This window comes from Cottoperca gobio, chromosome 3 (genome assembly GCF_900634415.1).
Source record: "Cottoperca gobio chromosome 3, fCotGob3.1, whole genome shotgun sequence".
Classification (NCBI taxonomy): domain Eukaryota; kingdom Metazoa; phylum Chordata; class Actinopteri; order Perciformes; family Bovichtidae; genus Cottoperca; species Cottoperca gobio.
In genome coordinates, this window is record NC_041357.1 from 4,281,061 (window position 1) to 4,303,726 (window position 22,666).

At 41.8% G+C, this 22,666-nt stretch overlaps 1 protein-coding gene across 3 annotated transcripts in view; it reads right to left on the reverse strand.

Annotated features, from left to right (window-relative positions):
* Window positions 1-22,666, reverse strand: part of znf536 (zinc finger protein 536) — a 226,943-nt gene that overhangs the window by 59,281 nt on the left and 144,996 nt on the right. For all 3 annotated transcript variants that reach the window (XM_029460697.1, XM_029460688.1, XM_029460705.1), the window contains one exon: window positions 15,333-17,087. In XM_029460697.1, the coding sequence (XP_029316557.1) occupies window positions 15,333-17,087 (1,755 nt within the window). The remainder of the gene's footprint in view (window positions 1-15,332; window positions 17,088-22,666) is intronic.

A 22,666-nucleotide genomic window follows, 5' to 3' on the forward strand; every position in this document is an offset into this window, starting at 1 on the left:
AAGGACATCAGGGGAAGGGAGGACTGCAATTTTACATTTCAGACATTTAGTTGATGCTCTTAGTCATGGCAACTTGAGGGTTCGGTGTCTTGCTCAAGGACACGCGGATGGGACCAGTAATGTAATGAAATCAATCAAATGGAGACTTTGTGGATGTGACCTCCGGTTATTATTCATCATGACGAAAATGCAATTGATAAAAGATAGATGAAACACCCTTAAAACGTGGTAACAAACATCACTATGATGCACTTATTGATTTTAGTCAGGGAGATGTATCTCCGTGTAAACAGGTTGTATCCTGTTGACTCTATTACTGCGACCTGTGACCTTTATCAGATATTTTGTCAGTGTCCTGCGGTGCTTAATATCAGCTGTTTGATGGCAGAGGTTGTACAAGATGCTTCAGATACTCAAGAACTTGGGCTTTTGATGTTTCCAGTCAGCTGTGAGAGTTCAGCAGGACTCAAAAGGTTGTTTGCCTGTGCCGATACAGTTTCCCCCAGATCGAGCAGATCTGAAAGGGAGAGGGGGGGAAGACTGGAAATAGCATCGCTGAGCGAGCATGTGCTTTTTTTGGGTGTAATGTTTTAATAGAAAGCAGATGGTTACAGATGCATGGGCCGATCGCCGGTGATGACACATCTTTAATATTTTAGAGTGGTCTTTGCTGTAAATGTTGCAGCAGCTGTTTTCCAACGCTGTAAATTTACAGCGTTTTCTAAATCTTTTTTTCTCTCACTCTCTTTTGTGTGCATGTGTGACTGACAGCTATTGGATTTACTGTAAATTACAGAAATGAATATGGAAAAGTGATGAAAACGCAGGGAAAGGGGAGGAGGCTGTGCATGCGTGTGCGTGAGCATGCACGTGTGTGTATGTGTGTGAATGTGTGTATGCTCCCCGACTGTTTGCCGCTGAATCAATTCCTCCTCATTCGGAACCCCGCTGATTATTCTCTTATTTTAGTACGAGGCAGCTCACACACTGTTGCCCTGCGAGTATAGGAACTGATATTCAAATGTAAAGCGATACTAAAATAATGAGATGGAGGGAAAGAGAGAGCAACAGAAACGTTGATGGAGGAAGAAGGGAGGCAGGGGAGATAAATAAATATTTGTATTGGGTTTGCATTGCGGCCATTGGTGTAGTTTTAATGTCAGCGGCGAGGAGAAAGGGTTTTCGCCCATCTTTTTGATTTGAGGCGATTGTCATCAATTCGCGTCTTGGCATTTAAACCACCCTCTTCAAATATGAGTATTTGAAATGCAAATACAGCTGTGTATGCCCAGCCAAATTAAAAGACACACACACAGGAGTGAAAAAAAAAAGAAAACTTTTGAAGACATCATTTTTTACGAGTTTTTATCATCCGAGCTTGCATTGTCAAACACTCTCTTCTTTGTCTCTTTCAGGAAACAGCGGCAACACAGGCAGATAATGCGGCTCACAGCAAAGACAGCGGCCTGACTGATTATATATTTATTTGTAGTTTTGTTCACCCGGCAGAGAGAAACACAGAAGACTGTTTCTATGTCGCCCTTGGCTTCACTGTCACTGTTTGCACCTCGCGAGGTGTGTTCGATTATGTGCTCCCCCCCACACACACACACAAGACACAGTGAGAAAATATGATTCACATTTTTCCCCCTCTCTCCATCTTTCTGGCGCTACAGTTATTTAAACATCAATAGCAATGTGTCTTCTTTAGCACACACTCTTTCTCATATTGATATTTGTATATGATCATTACTTTGGGCCCTGCACGCTTTGTTATACTGCGTCAGCTTCAATAGATGTAAGATCCAATACTGCAACCTCTGACATTCAAGCCCCCAAAAAACCAATATACTAGTTTGGCTCACTTTATTGTGTTTCGGGAATCTACTGTACAAGACCACACTGGATAGATTCAACATACCTAAGTCACTAAAAAACACAAAACACACGTCTGAAATTGCATGGAAGGAACGTTTTGTGTGTTCTCTTTGTAAACGTTAAATGCTTAATGGAAATAAGCGAACAACACCCTCGCAAAAAAGAAAATGCAATGTTCAATGTTCAAGTTAACAGCCTGGAAGAAAGACGTGTTCTTATAAAACTTCAGGTAAGCTGACGGCACTCTTTCACAAAGAGGGGGAAAAAAAGAACGGAAAGAAAAGTTGGGCCTGCTGCCTCACTTCTGATGAAGTTGCTGAATATTTGTTTTCTTAATTAACAAGCGAAGCTCAGATGATGAAGAGGATGTGGATGAAGGGGAGGGGTGGGATGTTTGGTGATCGACGGATGGTGTTGATCACTGGATGGATTCATTAGCAAAAGAAGGAGAAAAGACAGAAAAAAATCAAAAGGAATCTTTAGAATTTTTGAAAATGTTGTCTCACAAAATGATATGATATTTTGCAATGCACAAGGGAACAAAGCAAAGTTTAACAAGGACCAGTGAGTGAAGAGACAGAGAAGAAGCGAGTGTGTGTGTGTGTGTGTGTGTGTGTGTGTGTGTGTGTGTGTGTGTGTGTGTGTGTGTGTGTGTGTGTGTGTGAGAAGAGGAGGAGGGATTCGATGAGGGGTGGCGGGGGATGGCTACCTGCAGAGAGCCAGTGTCCAAATGAGAACATAATAACAACATCAGAGAGCGAGGAGAGGGACTGTCTGCGAGATGACAACGGTATTAGAGAGAAGTCAGATAATTAAGAAACGCACTTAGTGTTTTGTCAAAAGTGGCCGTCACTGACAGAGATGGAGTTTAGCTCCGTGTGTGTGTACGTGGGTTTTTTTTTTTTTACCCCGCGTTCCATACTGCAGATAATGAGCCTGAAAAAAAAAAAAAAAAGATGAAGGGAGGAAGAAGAAGGGGGTAAAAAAAACAATAAACAAAAAGAAATCAATCAAATAATTTAAATGAAAAGTTGCGTTCTGTCCACACAAGGATGCCAAGTTGTGTTGGGCATTTCTGATGTAGCTGTCCAGTCAGGGAAAATGAGACACATCTTGGATGGGAAGCAAACAAGAGGGGTGGCAGAGGATGGGAGGGAGGGAGGGAGGGAGGCAGGCATGGATGGATAGAGGGGAGCTGGGGGGGGGAGGGAGGGTGGGCCACAGAAATAAACCCAACTCCCATCTGATGAGCAGCTTGTACATAATACTGAATCCCGATCTCTTGCCAAGTCTGCTGCTTGATACAGAAACACGATAAGTGCAGATTTTTTGAAAAGATTCCCTTCTTGCTCATTTGTCCCACTCCCCGTTTGCTTTTGGCCTGGAAGCACTTCTAGCCGGTGCCACATATAATCAGGTGGCTGTTTTTGTCACCCCCCCTCCATGACGCGATAATGAAATTAAGGAAGTAGGAAAAGAAGAAAAAAAAATGCATTCATCTCTTTCGCGCCCAACAACTACAGGACAGATGATGTGGCCATCTTGAGATCGTTTGTCATCTGTCAGCCAGCGTTGACCTTGCGATGAATGCAAGGACTGATATCGTCTTTTACAGCGGAAGAGAGAAAAAAAAAAGATACAGAGGGATAGAGGGAGACAGAAAGAGAGAGGGCTGTTGTTTTCGGTAATAAAGACAACATTTATGCCTTCCATTCGCACTGCCAGTTAAAAGAGGCACAAACATGGAAATCCATTATGGAACGCTACTTAAAAGTGTGACCAATCCTTGTTCAGTCAATTAGAGTCTGGAGACTGAGAATATGATGTTTGTCTGTTTAGCCCCCGACACATACAGATCAGCGTGGATTTGATGATGGAAAGAGAGATTCTTTTTTTTTCACAGATAAAAAGATTGAGGGAGAACGAGAAAAACGAGAGAGAGATGGAGGGGCAGCGTAGCCAAGCTCTGCTTATCTCTTTTCTTCTCCTCTGCTTTCCTGCCTTTTTTTTTTCTCTTCCCCTCCCATATACAAAAGCATTAATGTGCGCAGCTATGTGCTTTGCCATTGTTCTGTGTTTAAAAGCTTAAAAAGGGACGTTGTTTGTGTAACTGGCAGAGTTGGCGGCGCGCGGCCGTGTCCAAAAGCCTGTACTTAAAGTTGCTCGGCGAAAAAATAGGCTGCATAAAAAGGGAGCGATAGAAAAGCAGTTAATAAGAGTGGTTACCCCAGAATGAGCGGGGATGAGGTTTCACATTAAAAAAGATTTATCTTAAAGTGTGGTGCTAATCCCTTCAATTTTAATCCACCAAACCCCCCCCCCCCCCCCTCCCTACACCCCACTACCCCCGGACCCTCCGCTCGCAGCACCCTTTTCATTCCTGCCGAGGCATAATAAAAAACTATAAACCATAAAGTTCTTACAATTTCTGGAAACTGGCAAACGCACAGCGCCCTGATTTTACAAGGATTCCTGGCCAGTGAATCACGCAGCTCGGAGGACTCATCTCTCTCACAACAGATTATTAAACCAAAGAGGAAGTCACGGGGTACGGCGGAGGGCAACAAGGACAAAGAGAAAAGAAAAAAGAGAGTAGGACCTATTTGATGCTTGTGGTGGTACTGGTGATAGGTGGCAGAGAGGTGTTGTCATGCTCTCTGTCACACCCGGCTGTGTCACACAAGCTGGATGGATGCCTGTGTCCACTGCAAGCTGCTTGAATGAGGAAGCATATGGGTGTATGAGAACCTCAGCCCACTTCATGAATATTTGATTCATATTTCCTGTGTGTGTGTGTGAGAGAGAGAGAGAGAAAAAGAAAAAGGAGAGAAAGGGAGGAAGGATTTTTTCTCTCTCTTTCACTTGTCATTGAAAAAACTCACAAGGCTTTACTTTGTGGCATTCTAATCATAATTGCCAATCCTGAATACAAATCTCTCAGCGCTAAACACATCGAGTGAAATTGAAATGACAAAACGAAGCTCATCTAACGGTGTAATCAAAGATACATTCAAGGGGGGGGGGGAAGATGGAGGAGGAAAAAAAAGTTGATCCAGTAAGAGATGAGGATCAGGGGCCAGTTATTAGCTGGGCCCGGGAACAAAGAGCCCCAGTGTTGGAGGGCAGCTTAACACTGAGCCAGTTACTGTACCTTTCAAAACTAATATGTAACCATATCTGTTTTAAAAGGACGATTCATATTACTGTGAATGCATGAGAAAAGTTGTTCCCATCCCTGCGACCCAGGAAACTCGAATCCCACTTGTAATAACCCCCCCCTCACACACACACACACACACACACGCGCGCACACACACACACACACACACACACACACACACACACTCAATAGCAGGCCTGGCCTTTTGTGCAAAGCATCCCCATTAAAAAAGATGGCGACATTAAATTTTTGTAATGATGTAAAACATCTTCAGCTTTTTTGACAGGACAATGGTGCTTATTGTGCTTTATTGTTACTGTGGCGACTCCAAAGGTCAGCGTGGGTGTGGCCGGGCGGACAAGGGCGGCACTGAATGAAAATTGGGTTATATGTGATCAACTAAGTTATTAATCAGATTAAAATGGATTCCCTCTGCCTGCTGTTTAACTAGGCGGGAGGGGGGGGGAAAGAAAAAGGAAATAAAGACGGATAGAGAGGAGGGAAAGAGAAGCAGAACAATAGGCCAGTGTTTACGCGTGCAAGAGCAAAGCAAGTCATTGTTTTAGGAGCTGAAGTCATTGTCGCAGATGAGTTTCGATAAGGAGCAAACATTCCACTGCATGTCACCAGTCTGTCTAAAAGCATGTGCCCTTGCCATGGATGCCCCCTAGCTTCATCCAGGTAACCTCTCTAATCCTGATTAAATCACTGTAATTAGAACAAGCAGTGTTCCTCCACCCCCATATTTCCCTAATAAAACAATGCTGCAGTTTAAATCCGGTCGCTGGGATTTGCAACGCAACAATGCAGTTTATATCCATCTCTGCCGAGGAATTAAGTGTATTTTCTATCTGCTAATGTTATAATGTTGCTGGTTTATTTGTCTCGACGCTCGCTATTCTCTTTCTTATTCCCCCCGCGGTTTGTGTTCTCTCACTCTCTCAGTTTTTTTTTTTTCCTAGCGCAACTTTGTTTATTTGCGTCTTATTTATTTGTTTCTTGCCGCTTTTTGATGTTTAAATCAAACACGTTTTTAGCGAGTGGTCGGGATCATCCTCCGCTACGGGAAATAATGCAAGTTATTTGTCTTTAATTGCCACAGAGCTTTTCAAACACGCCAACTTGCTGCCTATGTGTCTATACCTGTGTATATTTTTTGTTTTTATTAGTAACACTGCATGCCTCCATTGATGTGGAATAACAGAGGAAATAAAAGTTGACATAGTTTCTTTTTTTTTTTTTACCCCCAACCCCCTGTTTCCCTCTCTCTCTGCCTTGCTCTCTGTTGTTTTTTATATATCTGTGTTTTTCCTTGAAGTTGCTGCGGCATTGTCTCATTATGTGTCGACTAGCTGTGTAAGTGTAGTTATTATGCCTGTGTGTCTTTGCCTGCCGGTACTGTTCTTTCTCTCTCTCTGTCTCCGCTGTCTCTCTCTGTCTCTCCCTCGGAGGATGAGGAGCTTTATGAGTACAACTCCTCTGAGGCGTCCTCCTCACATCTCCGGGGCGCCTGGGGAAGGGAACGTTGCATTCTTAAGAGGAGCAACTCAAACTGAACAAAGTCTACAGGAGTCAGGGAAGAAAAGAAACAAACAGCAAACTAACGAGATGGGAAGCAGAGATCATGTCAAATATATCGGGTTGGAAGGCCAATTTATAACCCATTGTTTCATGTTTTGCAATATCGAATACAATGCACACTAACTTGGCTATGAGTGTGCGCGGGGGGAAAGGGTATGCAGACTTGCATATATACATTAAAGCACTTGATTTGCACGTGAACACACACACACACAGACATAGTGTATGAATGTGATCCCCAGTTCCCTGTAACCTCACAGCTCCCACGCTGTCTCCACTCCTGTTTCCCCATCCTGCTTCTAAAATAATGAATAGAATAATTGTCATGTAACTTTGCAATCATCCAGCATTCGTCTCCATTTCCTTTTCAAGGGCAACTCGATACTGCCCTTCATTCACTGTACTGTACTTCCAGGAAACGTGATGTGGCCAATATCATCGGCGGTATTAGTGAATATGGCGGCGAGAGAGAGGAACATGGGAAGAATAGGAAGCCTTTTCAAAAAGGACCTTTCAGCGGGCGCAGCAGTTGATATCTGGGGAATTAGTGAGGGGAAAATATGTTTAGAGTTATCACATCTGCCGAGGAAAAAAGGAAGAGAAAGTGAGCAACAGGTAGCATCCTTAGGGCTCGACACCAGCTATTACACTTAATTGCTCTTTGAAAACCACACTATTTGCACTTTTGGGTGACAAGGTGATAATTCACCTCTGCACAAGTTAAACTGGTAATGCTGTTTCACATGTGAAATAGCACCTCGCCTTCGCCAGCTGTCAAAGCTGTCATCTCGGCATGGCGGAGGCACACTATGAGAGGCGGAGGGAGTGTATCACCAACAGTCGTCTTCTTCTTCTCAGTAAAAGACAGACAGACAGGCCTCCAGACGGCTTAATCACTGGAGGAGCCCGTGCCCTCCAGCAACAAGGAGAGAAAGAAAGAGAGAGAGCGAGCGAGAGATAAAGAAAAGGGAGGATCCCGGAGTGTGGGAAAGTGAAATGCAGGGATCTAAGAAGAGAGGAATGACTTGCTTTGGTCTGAACAGAGAAACATCAGTGCTTGAGTTTCAGTCGGTCAGATATTGGTCAAGCTGTGCTTGAAGTTTTAATCATGTTAAGCTGTTTACAAGAACCTGGTCCAGTGACCCAAGAGTTTTACAAGTATAAGCTTTGACACTAACAAACCATGCTACTAGTTATCATATCATGAAGGAAATGGTACTACAAAATACAGCCAGAATGTTATTAATAATTCGATAACTGTGTTTGATTACAACATAGGGCATAGTATATGATTATACTCGCTCAGTAAAGATCTTGGAATGTGTCATCAATGCTAAAAATAAGTGACTGGACAATAAACCCAGATGATTGGGTAAGTTTTAAAGTAAGACTATAAAATGATAACAATGCAGTGCTGCTCAGTTTGGTACACGACAGCCTTACTTGCTCTGGTATGACCAGTTTGTCACTTAAGATAATAATTAATAAAAAACAATTTGCTACTGTCACACTATGTTATTGTATTTGCCAATATGTTGCAACTGTCACCTGTGGCCACCATGCCACTGCTGCTGTGCAACACAAGTTACAAACAAACCTCCACCTTAGATAAAGGTTTTTGGTCAGTTGCACACACAATGTGCAATGTTGAATAACCATTATCTTGATGCTACTCACTCCAAATAATGTCAATGATATGGCAAAACTATTGGCTTTTCTTCTTACCTGTCCGATTGTATGGCGGCTTGTGTTTCTCGCCACGTCAGACTTTGCTGCAGCGATGTTGCGGTGATGTTGTCGTGTTCCTAGATCTTCGCATTACTTTGGTGAGTTCAATGTTATCATCTAGGCAATAAAAGAAAATGGCCAAAACTACAAAAAATAAGTCCCAAGTTGTAATAAATTCTAAATGATCCTTTAACTGAGAGATGACAATCCTGCTCTTTGGATCCTGTCTCGCCCGTAATCCTCCATTTGTGATTTATCAGGCATTGACCTCGTAGGTTAAGGTTAGGATAGGTTTTCGGGCAGCGAGTCTCGTAAGTTATTTCCCAAGGTTTCACAATTCTAGGGCTACCATCTACACACAACCTGCTCTGTACACGGGTGTCATCACACCTCAGTGAGTGATTACTGTGTGTTGTTGTTGCTGTAGTACTGTATTCTACACTGAATGTGGGAAGGAAACAGAAATAATGGCGCAGCCATAAAAGTATAGATGTTCATCTGTGTTTTTTTATTCTACAGTTTGTGTGTACCCTATTATTAGGATCCTCCAGTGTCACCTTTGTGAACTTTAAGACCTAGTTTTAAGTGTAGAGAATAATTACCACTATGCAGGTAAGCTATGTGTCGAGCTCATTAGTAAACACAGGGGTGTCTGGGAGCAATAAGTACCCCAGGCCTTTTCCACTTGTCAAAGCATTTTGTGTGAGTGTTTATGTGTGTGTGCACATGTTTGCTAGAGACAAACAGCAACCAAATTCATGGTAATTAACCACCTGATGAGGACAGTATTATTGGCAATTACCAGGTTTTGCATTATCGCAAGTTTTAAATGTGTGTGTGTGTGTGGTTATGTGTGAATATGCATGCATGCAGGTGTGTGAGCTTTTATCAGACAGGAAGATTAGAGATGGTAAATGAGAATGGAGTCAAGTTGTTTTGAGAAAGTGATGATCAGTGTCACTAGCAGTGTTGGTAACATTTGTGTTTCATATTGAGTGCTCCAGTTTCCACTCAAAGTTAAAAGTGTTGTTAACAGGGCAGTGCCCAGTGTTTTATGGTACTACCACAAATACAAATTTCCCCCCAAATTCCTAGACAAAATGTTAGGGACATGACCTCAACGGCTCCATGACTTTACACCCAGTAAAGGTGTGTTGGGGTAAATGTATGTGTGTGTCAGTTGAAACCTGTCTCTTGCCTATTGCAGGATGGATGGAAAAATCACAACTGAATCACCATTCAGATGGCAGAGTGATATATACAGCCATCCCGTTTTACAGCTCTTCGAGAAAAGCAATTTATCAAAGGACAAATTGAGACATTTACATATTTCCAGGAAAGAGGCGCAGATTTTAGGGTCGGTATTTATCAGAATTGGACTTAAAGATGCTCTAAAAACCCAAAAATTCTTAACGGAGATTAAAGAGGAAATTTATCAAGTGAGGAACCTATACTCAGGGTAAGCATAGCAAGTCAGAGACAAGGATTTACCCTATGTTTGCCCCATTGTTCTTTCAAAAATAAATCCTTACATCTTACTCAGTGGTATGGTTTTCTGCAAAAATGCATATGATGTTTGCATGAAATACTTAATTTCTCCATTAGGAATTAAAAATAAATAAATAATAATGTATAATATGTAAATAGGGATTGATAAATAAGGATTATATAAAAGCAAAATGGTTGAAATGGAAACAAACTGGAGCAGAAAACAAATGATGCAGCTGGGAGACGACGTACATCAGATAAATACAAAAGTAGGTATAATTTAGACAATGAGGGGCATAAAAAATGATTGCAAACAAAATCAGTGTCAGTTTTATTCTTGTTGTTTGCGATCCTGATGAATAAAAAAACAAAGGAAATCAAATGTTCAAATCAAATTCAAATAGTATCCTAAAATAAACTATGATGAAATACCACAAACAGTTTTGCTTCAGCTAAACTATTATTCATTATGTCACAGTATGTCATATGTTGTACATCCATTCCAAACCCAGTCTCAGATAATGTGCTGTCATCTAGGATCTAGTCTTTTAAGAGGGCTCTGGAGATCTAATTTAAGGGAATTGTTATGTCAAAAGAAATTTGACATTTGACTTTTATTCTTCTTTATTTGCTTTGTATATTGTTTTTGTGTTTTTACTCCTATTGACAAAAATAAATAGGAATACATATTCACTCAGTGTTGTTATGAAGGCAGACTCCACCATATGTGCATGTACATGTAGTATCGTGTGTGTGTGCGTGTGTGTGTGTTTGTGTGTGTGTGTGTGTGTGTGTGTGTGTGTGTGTGGAGCTTAATTTGTCATGCCTACCTTTCTTCCACTTAAACCAGAGAAAGTGAAAATTACAACACCAATGCCAACTGTGATCCACTACATCTGCGCTTCACAGCGAGCCGACTAATCCCACCATATGTCTTTAATTGCCATCAGTGCTTTACAGAACCTATTTCACACACACCCACACACACACACACACTGTATCATCCTTTTATTACAGTATGTGTGTACTTTACTCTGCGAGCATGCGTTTGAATTGTTGCCTTCTCCTCCTCCTGTCTGCGTAGTATATCTGTGTGTGTGTGTGTGTGTGTGTGTGTGTGTGCATGTGTGGTCTGCACATGTCTTGCACATTGTTCTAATATGACCTCAGCACTCATTGGTTGAAATCCCTAACAATGAAGGCAGGCTGGAGAACACTCCTTCTGACAGAGGTAATTGGCCACTAGTGACACAACCAGCGCTGTATTTAGGATAAAACTTCCTTAAGCTAGCACACATACACACAGACACACACACACAGACATTTTAGGGCTGTGAGAAAAGAAGGCCAATGACGTCAGAGCAAGACTGCGTGGGGAAAATAGTTAAATATGTATGAAATACACGCAGGCCACAAACAAAGGGCCCATCAAGTCTAAGGGTAGCCCTTCTGCAGACAAGCAACAGACATTATGCGATCAGTCATCCCGTCAGTGTGTCTCTGCCGTAACCTCATGGTTTTGGCAACTTTTCTTGAGTGCTGTCCTTTTTGCCAGTAAGGCTAGCTCAAATTCCCGAATCTCATTGTCTCTCCAGTTTTTCGTTGCCGTTTTTGTGTAAACGACCACTCAGTTTTTTGCCAGCCTCGAAAGAAACGTCAGCAACACTCCCGCTCGCTCGCAGTGAATTCTCCGGACAATGAGCTACTCTATTCACACATGGGCTTAATCGGACATTACACAGACTTTGTACTACAGAGCTGGCAGGGTAAAATTCCCTTTGATGATTGATTCGGGTACTTGCGTTCTCACATAACGCTCCTCTGGATAATGTCTAGATAATGTCATGGTTGCAGTGCATGTGTGAAAGGGGCTTTCAACAACCACCAGAGAAGGGCTATACACTATTTATTTTTAATCAAAGTTGGGTATGGTTATGTCAAAGTAACTAGCTAGACCTTACCTAGTGCTTAAATGATATGCAACAGACTTTCAGTAATTTCAAGCTACTCTATTTTTACTGTTGGTACATTATTGTGCTTCTTGCTGCTATGTAGTGACACTGAATCAGCAGCATACATGTGCATCCTCTCAAGTTTACAAAAATAGACTATTTTTACCGTCATCTAATGTGTTTACAGAAAGTGACTCTTTCAGAGAGTTTTTATCACCAACAAACACCGAAAAAAACAACAGCACTTGCGAGGAGAACCATGAAGCACAATGAGAGAGTACTTGTTAATTGGAAGTGATGGGTCTAATTGATGTGAGAATATACAGCATTTCCCTCTCTTCTTTCTCTCTCCTATCCACTAACTCTCTGTTTATGTAGCCCACTTATCAAATTGCGAGAGGTGCTCGGATACGAGCTCTGCCATTTTCTCCTCTGGAATCCTCAATGCTCTCATCCAAGTCTTACACTCCTATCAACACTTTCTCTCCAGCTTGTCAATCTCAACCTTCTAAAGTCCCGGTCCACATTTAATATATTAAATGAACGAGAGAGCTGAGGTAATGTAAGTAATACGATGTGAGGAGCAATGTTCGCAAGCAGTCATGGCATGTACAGCACTGTTTGAATAATGTAATACTTCAAGTTTGATAATGTATGGCTATAGATAGGTCTCCCACTGCAGCCAAGTATTGATTGCGTTAAGCACATCTACAGTACAGCAAATGGTGCGGGTTCATATCAATCTTTACACAGCGTACTGTACCTCAGTAACCAGATACCTTGTCTGATTACAGAGACCTCAGGGCCGCTGCTGCTGTTAATGGCATTTATTGATAAATCCAATTCTTGGGCCAATTTGGGGAGGTGTGGTTTAATACTACAGACGTGTGAATATGTGTGTGTGAATCCGTATATGTGTGTATCTGTTATGTGTCAGAGTGCAAGTAGATTCATGTGCATTGTAACCCTTTGCCCCTCCTCTGGGTTTACTAATGAAGAGACGGCCACTCCAGACGTGCAGCGCGTGCCCTACAACAGCTCCCACAGATTCAAGGGACAATTTCGATATTAATGATTTATGCTGTATTTGCATACAAACCTAATGCAAACCCACTCCAGATAATCACATTTTGCCAGGTCTGAATTGAGTTTTGCGAATGTCTTTGCTACCCCCAACAGTGGAATGTGGGTGACACCAAACACAAGGGGTTTACAAGTGGACATATAAAGAGGGACTGTAATAGTAAGAGTAAGAGTGTCTATTTTCTCATCCAAGTTTTATCATACAACTGCAGTGTGTGTAGCGAAACTGGCAGCAGTCACAGTAATAGTGATAGTAGTAAGAATGGTATTATCAACAAGCGTGGGATAAGTACATTTACCCAAGTACTGAACTGAGACACCATTTCCATTTTATGCTACTTCATACTTCATACATCTACGTCACTGCATTCCAGGGATCTATGATTAGTTGATACAATTTAAAATTGAATTAATATTTTTGGTATAGGATATAAATCCTCAACTTTAGTGTATAACTTTGACTTGTAATGGATAATTTTTACTTTGTGGTATTGTTACTTTTACTTAAATTAAATATTACAAAGATTCTTCTACCACTTAGTTTTAGGTAACTGTAGAGATAGTAGTAGTTGAAATTATATTTATAACAGTCACAGTACTTGTGGTTGCAGTGGAGAGACATTAATCACCATATCGAAACTAGAAACACTGCTATGTGTTTATGAGGGATCTACAGCATGTAGTCCATCACGGGTTCAAACTGACACATACACAGACTCACAGTCATACCTATAGGAAACCAAGAACCTCCAGTTCATTTAATTGCATTTCTTTTAACTGTGTGAAGAAACCTGATCGTGTTGTGAGAATGATCCCTCATACCACTCTAGCATCTTCTGTTCAAAGTATCATTCTAGTTTGTAGTGACTTCAATTGCCCTTTACTACACAGATATGTATGCATAACCTTTCCAACGTCACCCAAGGTCATGTCAAACTAAGTACAACTCAGTCATATTCATATTCTAGCAACCACAGCATGTCTTAATTTCCTATAATCTTTGTCTATATTGAGATCTGAATGGTGAATATCTATTGCCAAGAAGTTGCATACATACTGACTTGGGTTGGGTTTTCTAAATCCAATCAGTCTAGGACAAACTAACAACATGTAAAAAAGGCTTTTGTTCCACAGAGAACACCTTATCTAAAAAGGTCAAACATTCCTAGATGCAAAGGGAACTGCCCACAATACATAGCCAGCTTTCATAAGCGTTGTGATCTCTTTTAAATTAAACACCTATATATATTTATATATTAATCTTGTTTGGTTAAAATGCTTTATTGATGTTAAGCTATGCAGAGCGCCTGGCTACATGACAATGGATAATATGCTGCCAGATGGAAAGGTCAGATGAACACATGTAGCTGCATTGCTTCATTAAGGAGATACTATTATTATAGTTGAGTGTATCTTCTATCTTCTGTACCTTAATAAATGTAAGCATGTAGACATGCAAAAAAAATATGTCTATAGTAATCTGACTAAATATGCTAAATATGACATCCCAAATAAAAGACAGCAGTTTAGTAAATGCTGTACAATAATCCAGTTAGCTACAAAATACTGTATCTGACACATAAAGAATCCTATTTTGTTCATTTCATTTTTTATTATTATGTTTGCTACTTGGAATATAATACAAAATATGGCCACTCTAGTCTAAAATAATGTCTCAATTTCTAATGTGAAGGAGTTGTCACTGATAGATCTCAGCTAATACCGCCAGAGATTAATCGTTCTCTTTTCTGCATTATCTATAATCCATGTTTCAAAGCTCCACACCAACTTTGGGTTTTTACTTTCTGACTATAAGGCCCTTTAGCAACCACCCCTAAACAGCAAAGGAGCATTGTAAAAAAAAGAAAAAGAAAAAAAACATTTCCTTCTTCAGTCTCAAGGAGCGGCTGTAACCTTAGCAGAATCATGAAAGTTGACAGTTCATTTTTCACAGGGTCATAGATCGACGAGTCTTATAAAGTAATGGGCTTTTGGGAGCCGGCTTTATGAGAGCTAAGATAGTTAAGAGACATGTGGAGGAGATGGCACGGGGAGCTGAGGTCCTGCTCTTACTCATCCAGGGTTATTCCCTCCATGCTGTGGAGTTGGAGGGAGGCGCTGCACTTCCAGTAATATAAACGTGTAATAAAGATTAATCTGTTGCTAGTCGGCAGGCTGATAGCTTCTAAACTTGCTTGAAGAAGGCTGAAATCACTTCAGAGCCAATCTCAAGACCTTTAGTGAGTCTGAGATTCCTTTGTGGGTGTCAGGGAAAAAAACATATATGTGTTTGTCTTGTGTGTTTAGTGTTTATATGTAGGCAGTGCAGGGAAAATTGAATTTGTGTTTCAAACACATGTGTATTCATGACTTTGTATGTGTGGTAAAGGTGTCTGTGAATATACTGTAGGTGTGTGTGCTTTACAGCAGTTACAGTGTCAGTAGGGGTTAAACACACTCACCAGGTGCATCTGGCCTCTTCATGCCCCCTGTGGGTGCTCCGCCTCCCAGTCCATTGAATGCGGGAAGGTTGTCATTGCTGTAGGCTCTGAGGACAGAAAGCATGTTCATCTGCTGCTCTAGGTGGGTCTGCTGCTCAGCCTTCAAGAGTCCTGGAGGACCACCAGGAGACAGGAGGGCCAGGCCCTGCTGCCACTGCTTCTCCAGTGGCAAAGCTTGATTCTTGGGTTGGGGAACCAGAGAAAGTGGTATCATGGAAGATGCTGTCAAACCACCTCCACTCCTTGGTGGCAGAGAGGAGTTTTCTTGAAACAGTTTGGAGTGGTTATGGAGGTGGTCTGAAGCTGGATGTCCTTCTTCCTCTCTCTCCATGTCCATTTGCCCATCCTCATCTCTTTCCTCCTCCTCATCAGCCACTCCTCCCTCCTCTTCCTCTTCATCAGAGTGATTCTGTTGCATCTGTCTCTTGGGGGTGGTTGAGGGAGTCTCGCTGGAACTGCGCCGCCCAACCTTTACAACCTCGTCATCTGATCCAGCCTGGTCATCTTCAGTGTCTCCACGGGAGCCCCTTTCGCCGATCTGGTCATCTCCAGCTGAAGGTGCTCCTCCAAAGGCCTGGCTAGGTAGGTCCAGAACCTGCTCTGCTGGGGCTAAATAGGCTTGAAGGCCCGGGTTGGTCCTCTGGCTTCCATCATACAAGCCACCAAACCGCCTGTAGAAGTCACTCTGGAAGGGATTGTAGGGCTGGTCCATGTGGTTGTTCCAGCCTCCCTGGCTTTTCTCTCCATCTCTGTCACCATCTTTATCAAAGGACACACCAGAAGTCTTGGTGTTTGAGGAGTGAATGGTGGAAGTGTTGGGAGAATTATCTCCATGAAGCTCCTTGCCTGTATCAGACCGCTGTTGTTGGGCCTTACCCAGGTGGTTGGCCTGGAGATGCAGAGCCATGAGCTCCAATGAGGCGGTGGAGAAGGAACAGAAAAGGCAGCCATGCCATGCCACATTATCATGGATGGTGATTGAAGAGCCAGGGAGAGATCCAGAAGCAGACTCAGGTCGGACTGACACAGACAAATCAAGTGGTTCATACTGGGACCCAGGTTTTCCGGGCTCTGAGTTTTGTTTGGCTTCAGCCTTATCTTCTCTTTCCTGGTCAACTGAGACGGCCCTCTTTGCTTTGGGCTCGCCGTTGTCATGGTAGGACTGGGCCTGGAGCTGAACTGTACTCTGGTTGTCCTTCATATCCTTCTTCATGGAGCTGAGGACGAAGCTGTCCATAAAGGCCTGGAGAGAACCTTGAAAGTGGACACCGTTTCCCATCATGCTTTGGTAAGCCCTGCTCAGGTCGGAGAAGCTATCTGTCGCTGTTGAGACGAGAGCGGATGGGCCATCAGCAGTCTTCATGTTCTCAGCTGAAGAGTCAAAACGGCGGTCTCCGCGCTCTCGATCTCGGTCATGCGGAGACATCATGCCAGGCGAAGCCCACTGATGTGGCAGCAGTGGACCTGCCCTGAAGTCTAGGTTGGGAGGCATGCTCTTGAAAACATTACGGAGGACATCTGGTCGGGCAAAGATGCCGCCACCGGTTGTCTTCCCATGATCCTCTTTGTGGTCAGAAGAAGGGGTGTGGCAAGAGGATGGGCCTGAGGTGGTGGAGCCATTTTGACGCTCACGGTGGTGGCGCTCCAGGTGGTACTTCAGACTGGCAGACTGGGTGCCGGCATAGTCACAATGAGGGCACCGGTAGGGTTTCTCTCCTGAGAGGCCAAGAAAGAGACAGAGAAACAGAAAGGGAAAGACAGGAAAAACAGTGAATAATTAACCTGATTATTAGATTGACTGGATATCAAAATCTATTTATTGGAGCAGGGAATGTGGACCCTAGGGTCATGTAACCTCCCTGAACAAAGAAAATTAGGTCAGATTTGTAGAGCTCACAAAAAATGATATGCATTTCATTAACTACTATAAAAAAGAGGATATTTTGCAATTGCCTAATTTTAGTTTGCATCAAAACACATGCAGTTTCTAAATAAATAAAATAGTGAAAGCATGTTTAGAAAAATAAATAAAGATAAGGAACAGAATGTAATAAACTACAACACAAAGTGATAATGAACACAATCCTGCATTCAATCAACAAAACCATGTCTTTTCTCAGACATCGGCTTTGCTCTGCTCGATGTGTGCGAGTGTGACTGCATGTTTGTGTGTATTAGGACGGGGGTAGGGTTGTGGAATAGGCATCTGAATATGGGTCGATCCAGCTCGATCCAGCCCCGCCAAGTGAGCCATCACTCACATCAACACCGTAAAAAACATTTCACCATATGGTGCTTTCAGTCCACTACAAGAGATAATATTTTCAACTGACAACAAAAATGTCTCGATGCTATCTCTGTTTGCACGAGTAAGGGCTGGGGCTGAGGGTGCGGCTGGGTCTGTTTGTGTGTTTGTCTGTGCATGGATGTGTGTGTGCCTGCGGTGGGGTCACCATGCCTCTGTTCTGGCCGTGTTTGCTGTCAGGCCTGTGCCTGTGTGATGAGAGTACAATTTCTGGGACATTCTCTATTTGCAGTTTATCTTGAGAAGCATAAATCAGCCAACGCACAACATCTCCCCGACCACTGCCACACTCTGGAACACAATATGGATGATACATTACGATGCAAAAATAAGTCAAAGAGTATTTAAAAAAAAAAGAAGAAATGAAATGTGCAAGCGACATATGTGAACCACATGCTTGTTGCAGTGCAGTCCTATGATAAAGAACAATATGATTCACTACAGGATACACAGATCAAAGAGATTTATATTACAGTAAAAGAGGGGTGAATCTGTTGTGTAACATTTACATATATTTATTTATGCTGCACATCCATATTAATGAATATTCTTGATAATGGTATAACACCAGCATTATTCTGCCAGAAGTGGATCTTCCATTGGAATGATACTTATGTTGAAATAGAACACATCCTGCTAGCAATTATAATAGGCTTGGAGTCTGAGCCAGATTTGGATTCATTAAACAATGAACAGAGAAGGGAAAAATGCTAAGCTGGATATTTTTTTTTTTTTTATAAATATATACATATAAAAAGTTCCAAGAGTGGAATTTCTGTTAAAAGGGATAACAGTGACTGTGTGGAAAGAGAGGGGGAGATTGGTGGAAAAAGAAATAAAAAGGGATGAAGGTAGTGTTTTGTGTGTATGCACATTTCTATATATACAGTATAGGGCCATAAACTGTTTAGATTATACACATGGAAACCATTTTATAAAAGAAAAAAAGGCATTGTTACGCAAGGCTGGTTTGAATGATTTAAGTCGGGCTGTGTAGTAAATCATGGATATAATTAGCAAATGGCATACTGCTCAAGTAATTTATCATTATTTAGAGGGCACCATTCCAGAAAAAGACTGCGATCTGCAGACCTACTGCAGAGTTCTCAAATAAAGGGCCACAAACACCAACTCAATACAATATTGATACAGCAGAGAAAAGAATAGGAGGGTATACAAAAGAAAATTGAAGGTGGAAACGCTCAAGAGAAGAGAGAGAGAAAGACTAAGAGAGACAGAAAAAAGAGAAAGAGAGCATGCAGAGAGTCAGATAGCCCTGATATCTTTTATCTTACGCTAGAGTGGCTATGAAGCATAGAGTATATTTAAAATAAACCATACGAGATGAGCTTTTAACCCAATAAGTGCTTCTCCTGTGAGCTGCCGAACAGAGGCTCAGTGCTGATTCAATAAGGAAACGTCCCTGATGCAAATGATCATTCTCAATTCCTCTAACTGGACAAAATGATATTCTAGGAGCCAAATTAGACAGAAATTAGACTGATCTGATCTTTTTTTCCTCCTCTGTCTTTTCTTTCCTTATAAGAGGTTGTTAATGTTCATGGGGGGGAAATAAAGATTAATGTACCATCTACATATCTAAAATGAGAATGAAAAGCTCAGACTATTGTATGTTTGACACTCTTTTGATGTTTACTGGGTAAGGCAAACTGAGAAATAGATCAAATTGCCCTCAGAGAGCCATCAGTTTATTCCAGTTGTTCTTACAAAATTAAGCATTTAAATATATCTGGAGCGAGTGAGACAGACGACAAGTGCATTTCTGCATCTACTTGTGTTTACGTACTTGTGTGTGTGCACCATTTGGAATGTGTGTGAACACATGTTTATGCATGCTTGTCGGCCTGAGCCTGTGTGTATGTGAGTGTGTGTGTTTGTGTCTTAGAGGGCCATTTGGACTGGCTAAGACATCTGCTCCATCATACGTCAGGGGCCTGGTGTGACATCTGGGGAATATACTGTATCCTGCCTTGCAACATTACACACAATTTACTGCTAAAGGTCATTATGTACCCGTTAATCCACTTTTAATTGATATCAGCGCAAACAGCACAACCTCCCAGCCACATGACAGATCACTGCCGCCACAAAACCAGAAAATTGCTGCTTGGGAGTTAAAAATAGAACAGTAAACTTTTTGTTGTTGTCCGTCTTGGCTTTGGTGAACTACTTTGGATATTTTGTTCCTGACAAATATGAACAATATATTAAAATGTATCACTGTCGCTTGTTTAGTTTTTTTCCTTTCAACGTGAATAACCAGAGTTCATAAACATCTAAGTGACACCTTTGTGGCTATAAATTATCCTTCTCCTGATTGCTGTACTGGGATCTGCTCCTCCATAGCGTGTTTACACTTCATGTGGCATGTACTGATTTCATCTGGCTTTGTGTGAATTGTGACAGCGCCATAGAAACAAGTAAAGATAAATACCCCAAACCTGTACAGAGGCGCAATTAAAATGGTTTAATAGATATGACATACTGGAAGATGAATTTCCATTTGGCTCCAAGAAAGGAAAAAAAAACACCAATGGGATGTTTGAGAGACTGAATAATGGATAGAAGCTGTTTTACATCTGTTTCAAGTATAGCTGCTTAAGGTTCGTGGTGAATGGAGAATGCCTCTAATACTGTCAGGGTTAACAGTTCGGTGCCTCAGGGGGGAAGTGACACCATGATGAACATAATTTACACTCAGGAACTTTGGATAAATGTGTCCACCCAATGTCAACTATTATACAGAAGTAAATAGTTCATTTGTCGGGGACTATTTTCAGCTGTGGATTAATACACGTCTGGTGGAGTATTCACAGCTACGGGATGGTGTATGTGGGATTGGTTTAACATATATTATAGTGATTGTGTTCATTCATTGTGATTATTGAACATGTCACACAGTGTAACAGTGCAGGAAGTTGTCAAACACTGTTTGTAGCTAAACCTAAGAAAATTAATATACATCCTACAAAATCAATTTATATGTAATCCATATAATTGTGAACCAGGAAGTTTAAAGAGCAGGGTGGATGGGTATGTCCAAAAACACCACACTTTCACACAGGAGACTGCAGTTTGTGTCCCGTGTGAAAACGAAATTGATTTTTATTTGTCACGTAACTTTTCTGTACTGATGTAACACCACTTCCGTATTTTCTTTAACCCTAACAGTATCTTTAATTTTTATGTAACTTTGCATGCTCATGGGCGCTAATACAACAGTTCATTTGTCACGCAGGAACTTTGTGTGCACCAAATCTTAAATTTAGCAGCGTCATAGTATTGAAGAAACTGTAGGGTAGAGATAGGAAATGGAGAAAAAACAAAAAAAGGGAGCGCTAAGAAAAAACGTATTAGGCTGGAGATACTGGAAGAAAGAGGATAAAAAGAGAGAGGAATGGAGAGGGAGATCACAGGTCCCTCTTGATTCATCCTGATTACAAGGTTAGGTTAAGGTTAAGTGACATGGGCAAATCCTGCCTCCCCTTTTTCTCATTCTCCCCCTCTTTGTCTCTCCCTCTCCTCGTTTAAAGGTGAGCAGGGACTCTTATTGGTTATGCGGCCCTGCCTGAAGTTATGTGTGGCTATTGTCAAGAGCGAGGACCTTTTTATTTTTTACACACAGCTGCTTACTGCTAAATAGTGCCTTGTCCAGAAGGGGACAATCTGGGCCTCTAATTGCTGTCACTGAAGCCTAGATTCATTATGTGACTTTCCCATTAAAATGTGAGCATTAATTTGTATAATGAAATATCACCCTCTGCAGTGTGTTCATTAGCTGTGGCCCCACACTGTAGCGCCACAGCCTGCACAATGTTAGCTACCTAGAAAACTGTGGTTAATTTTCCTAATGGATATTTTCCCACTCACTGTTCAAGAGGAAATTAATACTGTAACATTAGCTCTTTAACTTTTGGAGAAATTTAAATTCACTTCATTCCTTTCAAGCCGGTGTTAGCCACTCATTAATCTCTGCGTTGCGTTTGCACAATGCTGCCTCGACTGGCTCGGTAAGCAACTCCATTGTGTCACTCACATTGCATTAGGATGAAGGGAGCTCCACTGTCATCTGTGAAATTCTCCGCATTGTCACCAGAGCACAGAGAGGATCTTTAACCGCTGCAAAAGGCATGTTGTGGATGTAATCAGGATGTCACAGTGGAGCTGGTATGATCAGGTTATAGTAATGATTTAAAGGCCACATGTTGTGGATGCATCAAGCTGTTTTTCTCAAGACTATGCTAAAGCTGTGCTTAGATAGGCCCACGGCCAGAGATACATTCCATTCCCAAAGACAACATCCTTACTTACTTCTCTCACTTTTGCAGGTGTAGAGGGCTCCAGATGAAGTGTTTTATTCTATTTTATTCCAGAAATATAAATGAATAAATGAAAAATAAACTTTGTGGATGAAATTACATGGACGTACTTGTCTGTATGTGTTTTGCCGAAAGAGTTAGCTCGGCATAGGTTGAGGTCTCCGCTTCCTCCATTATAACATATGGCCCTCATGGGTGTCCTTACTGTACTACTCAATGCAGACATAACTCAGCTCTCTCACCACCAGATAACAGATGCCCCTGAAAACCACCACTATCCCCAGCTACTGCAGAGTAGCCGGGGATGGCCTGGCTGTGACCTGGATGCGCTATTTAACACAGGGATCCTAATTATGTGAGTATACACCAGACGTGTTAGCATGCTTAAAGCTTTTCCTCTAATTCCTTCCCAGATCTGAGGTACAGTATGCACGTCTTATTAAGGAAAGTTAAAGGGGGGTTACAGTACGGGTGGTCTTTTATTCCTCCTTTTAAGTGCACGGAGAGGGGAGAAAAAAAGCAAGAGAGACAGAAAAGGAGAATAAGAAGAAAAGCAAGCATTGATTATTTTCAGTGTTTTAGCCTCTGCTTCTCCACTGGCACTCAAGGATTACTTCGTTGTGAAGTGTAGAAACTAACAAAAAGGTCAG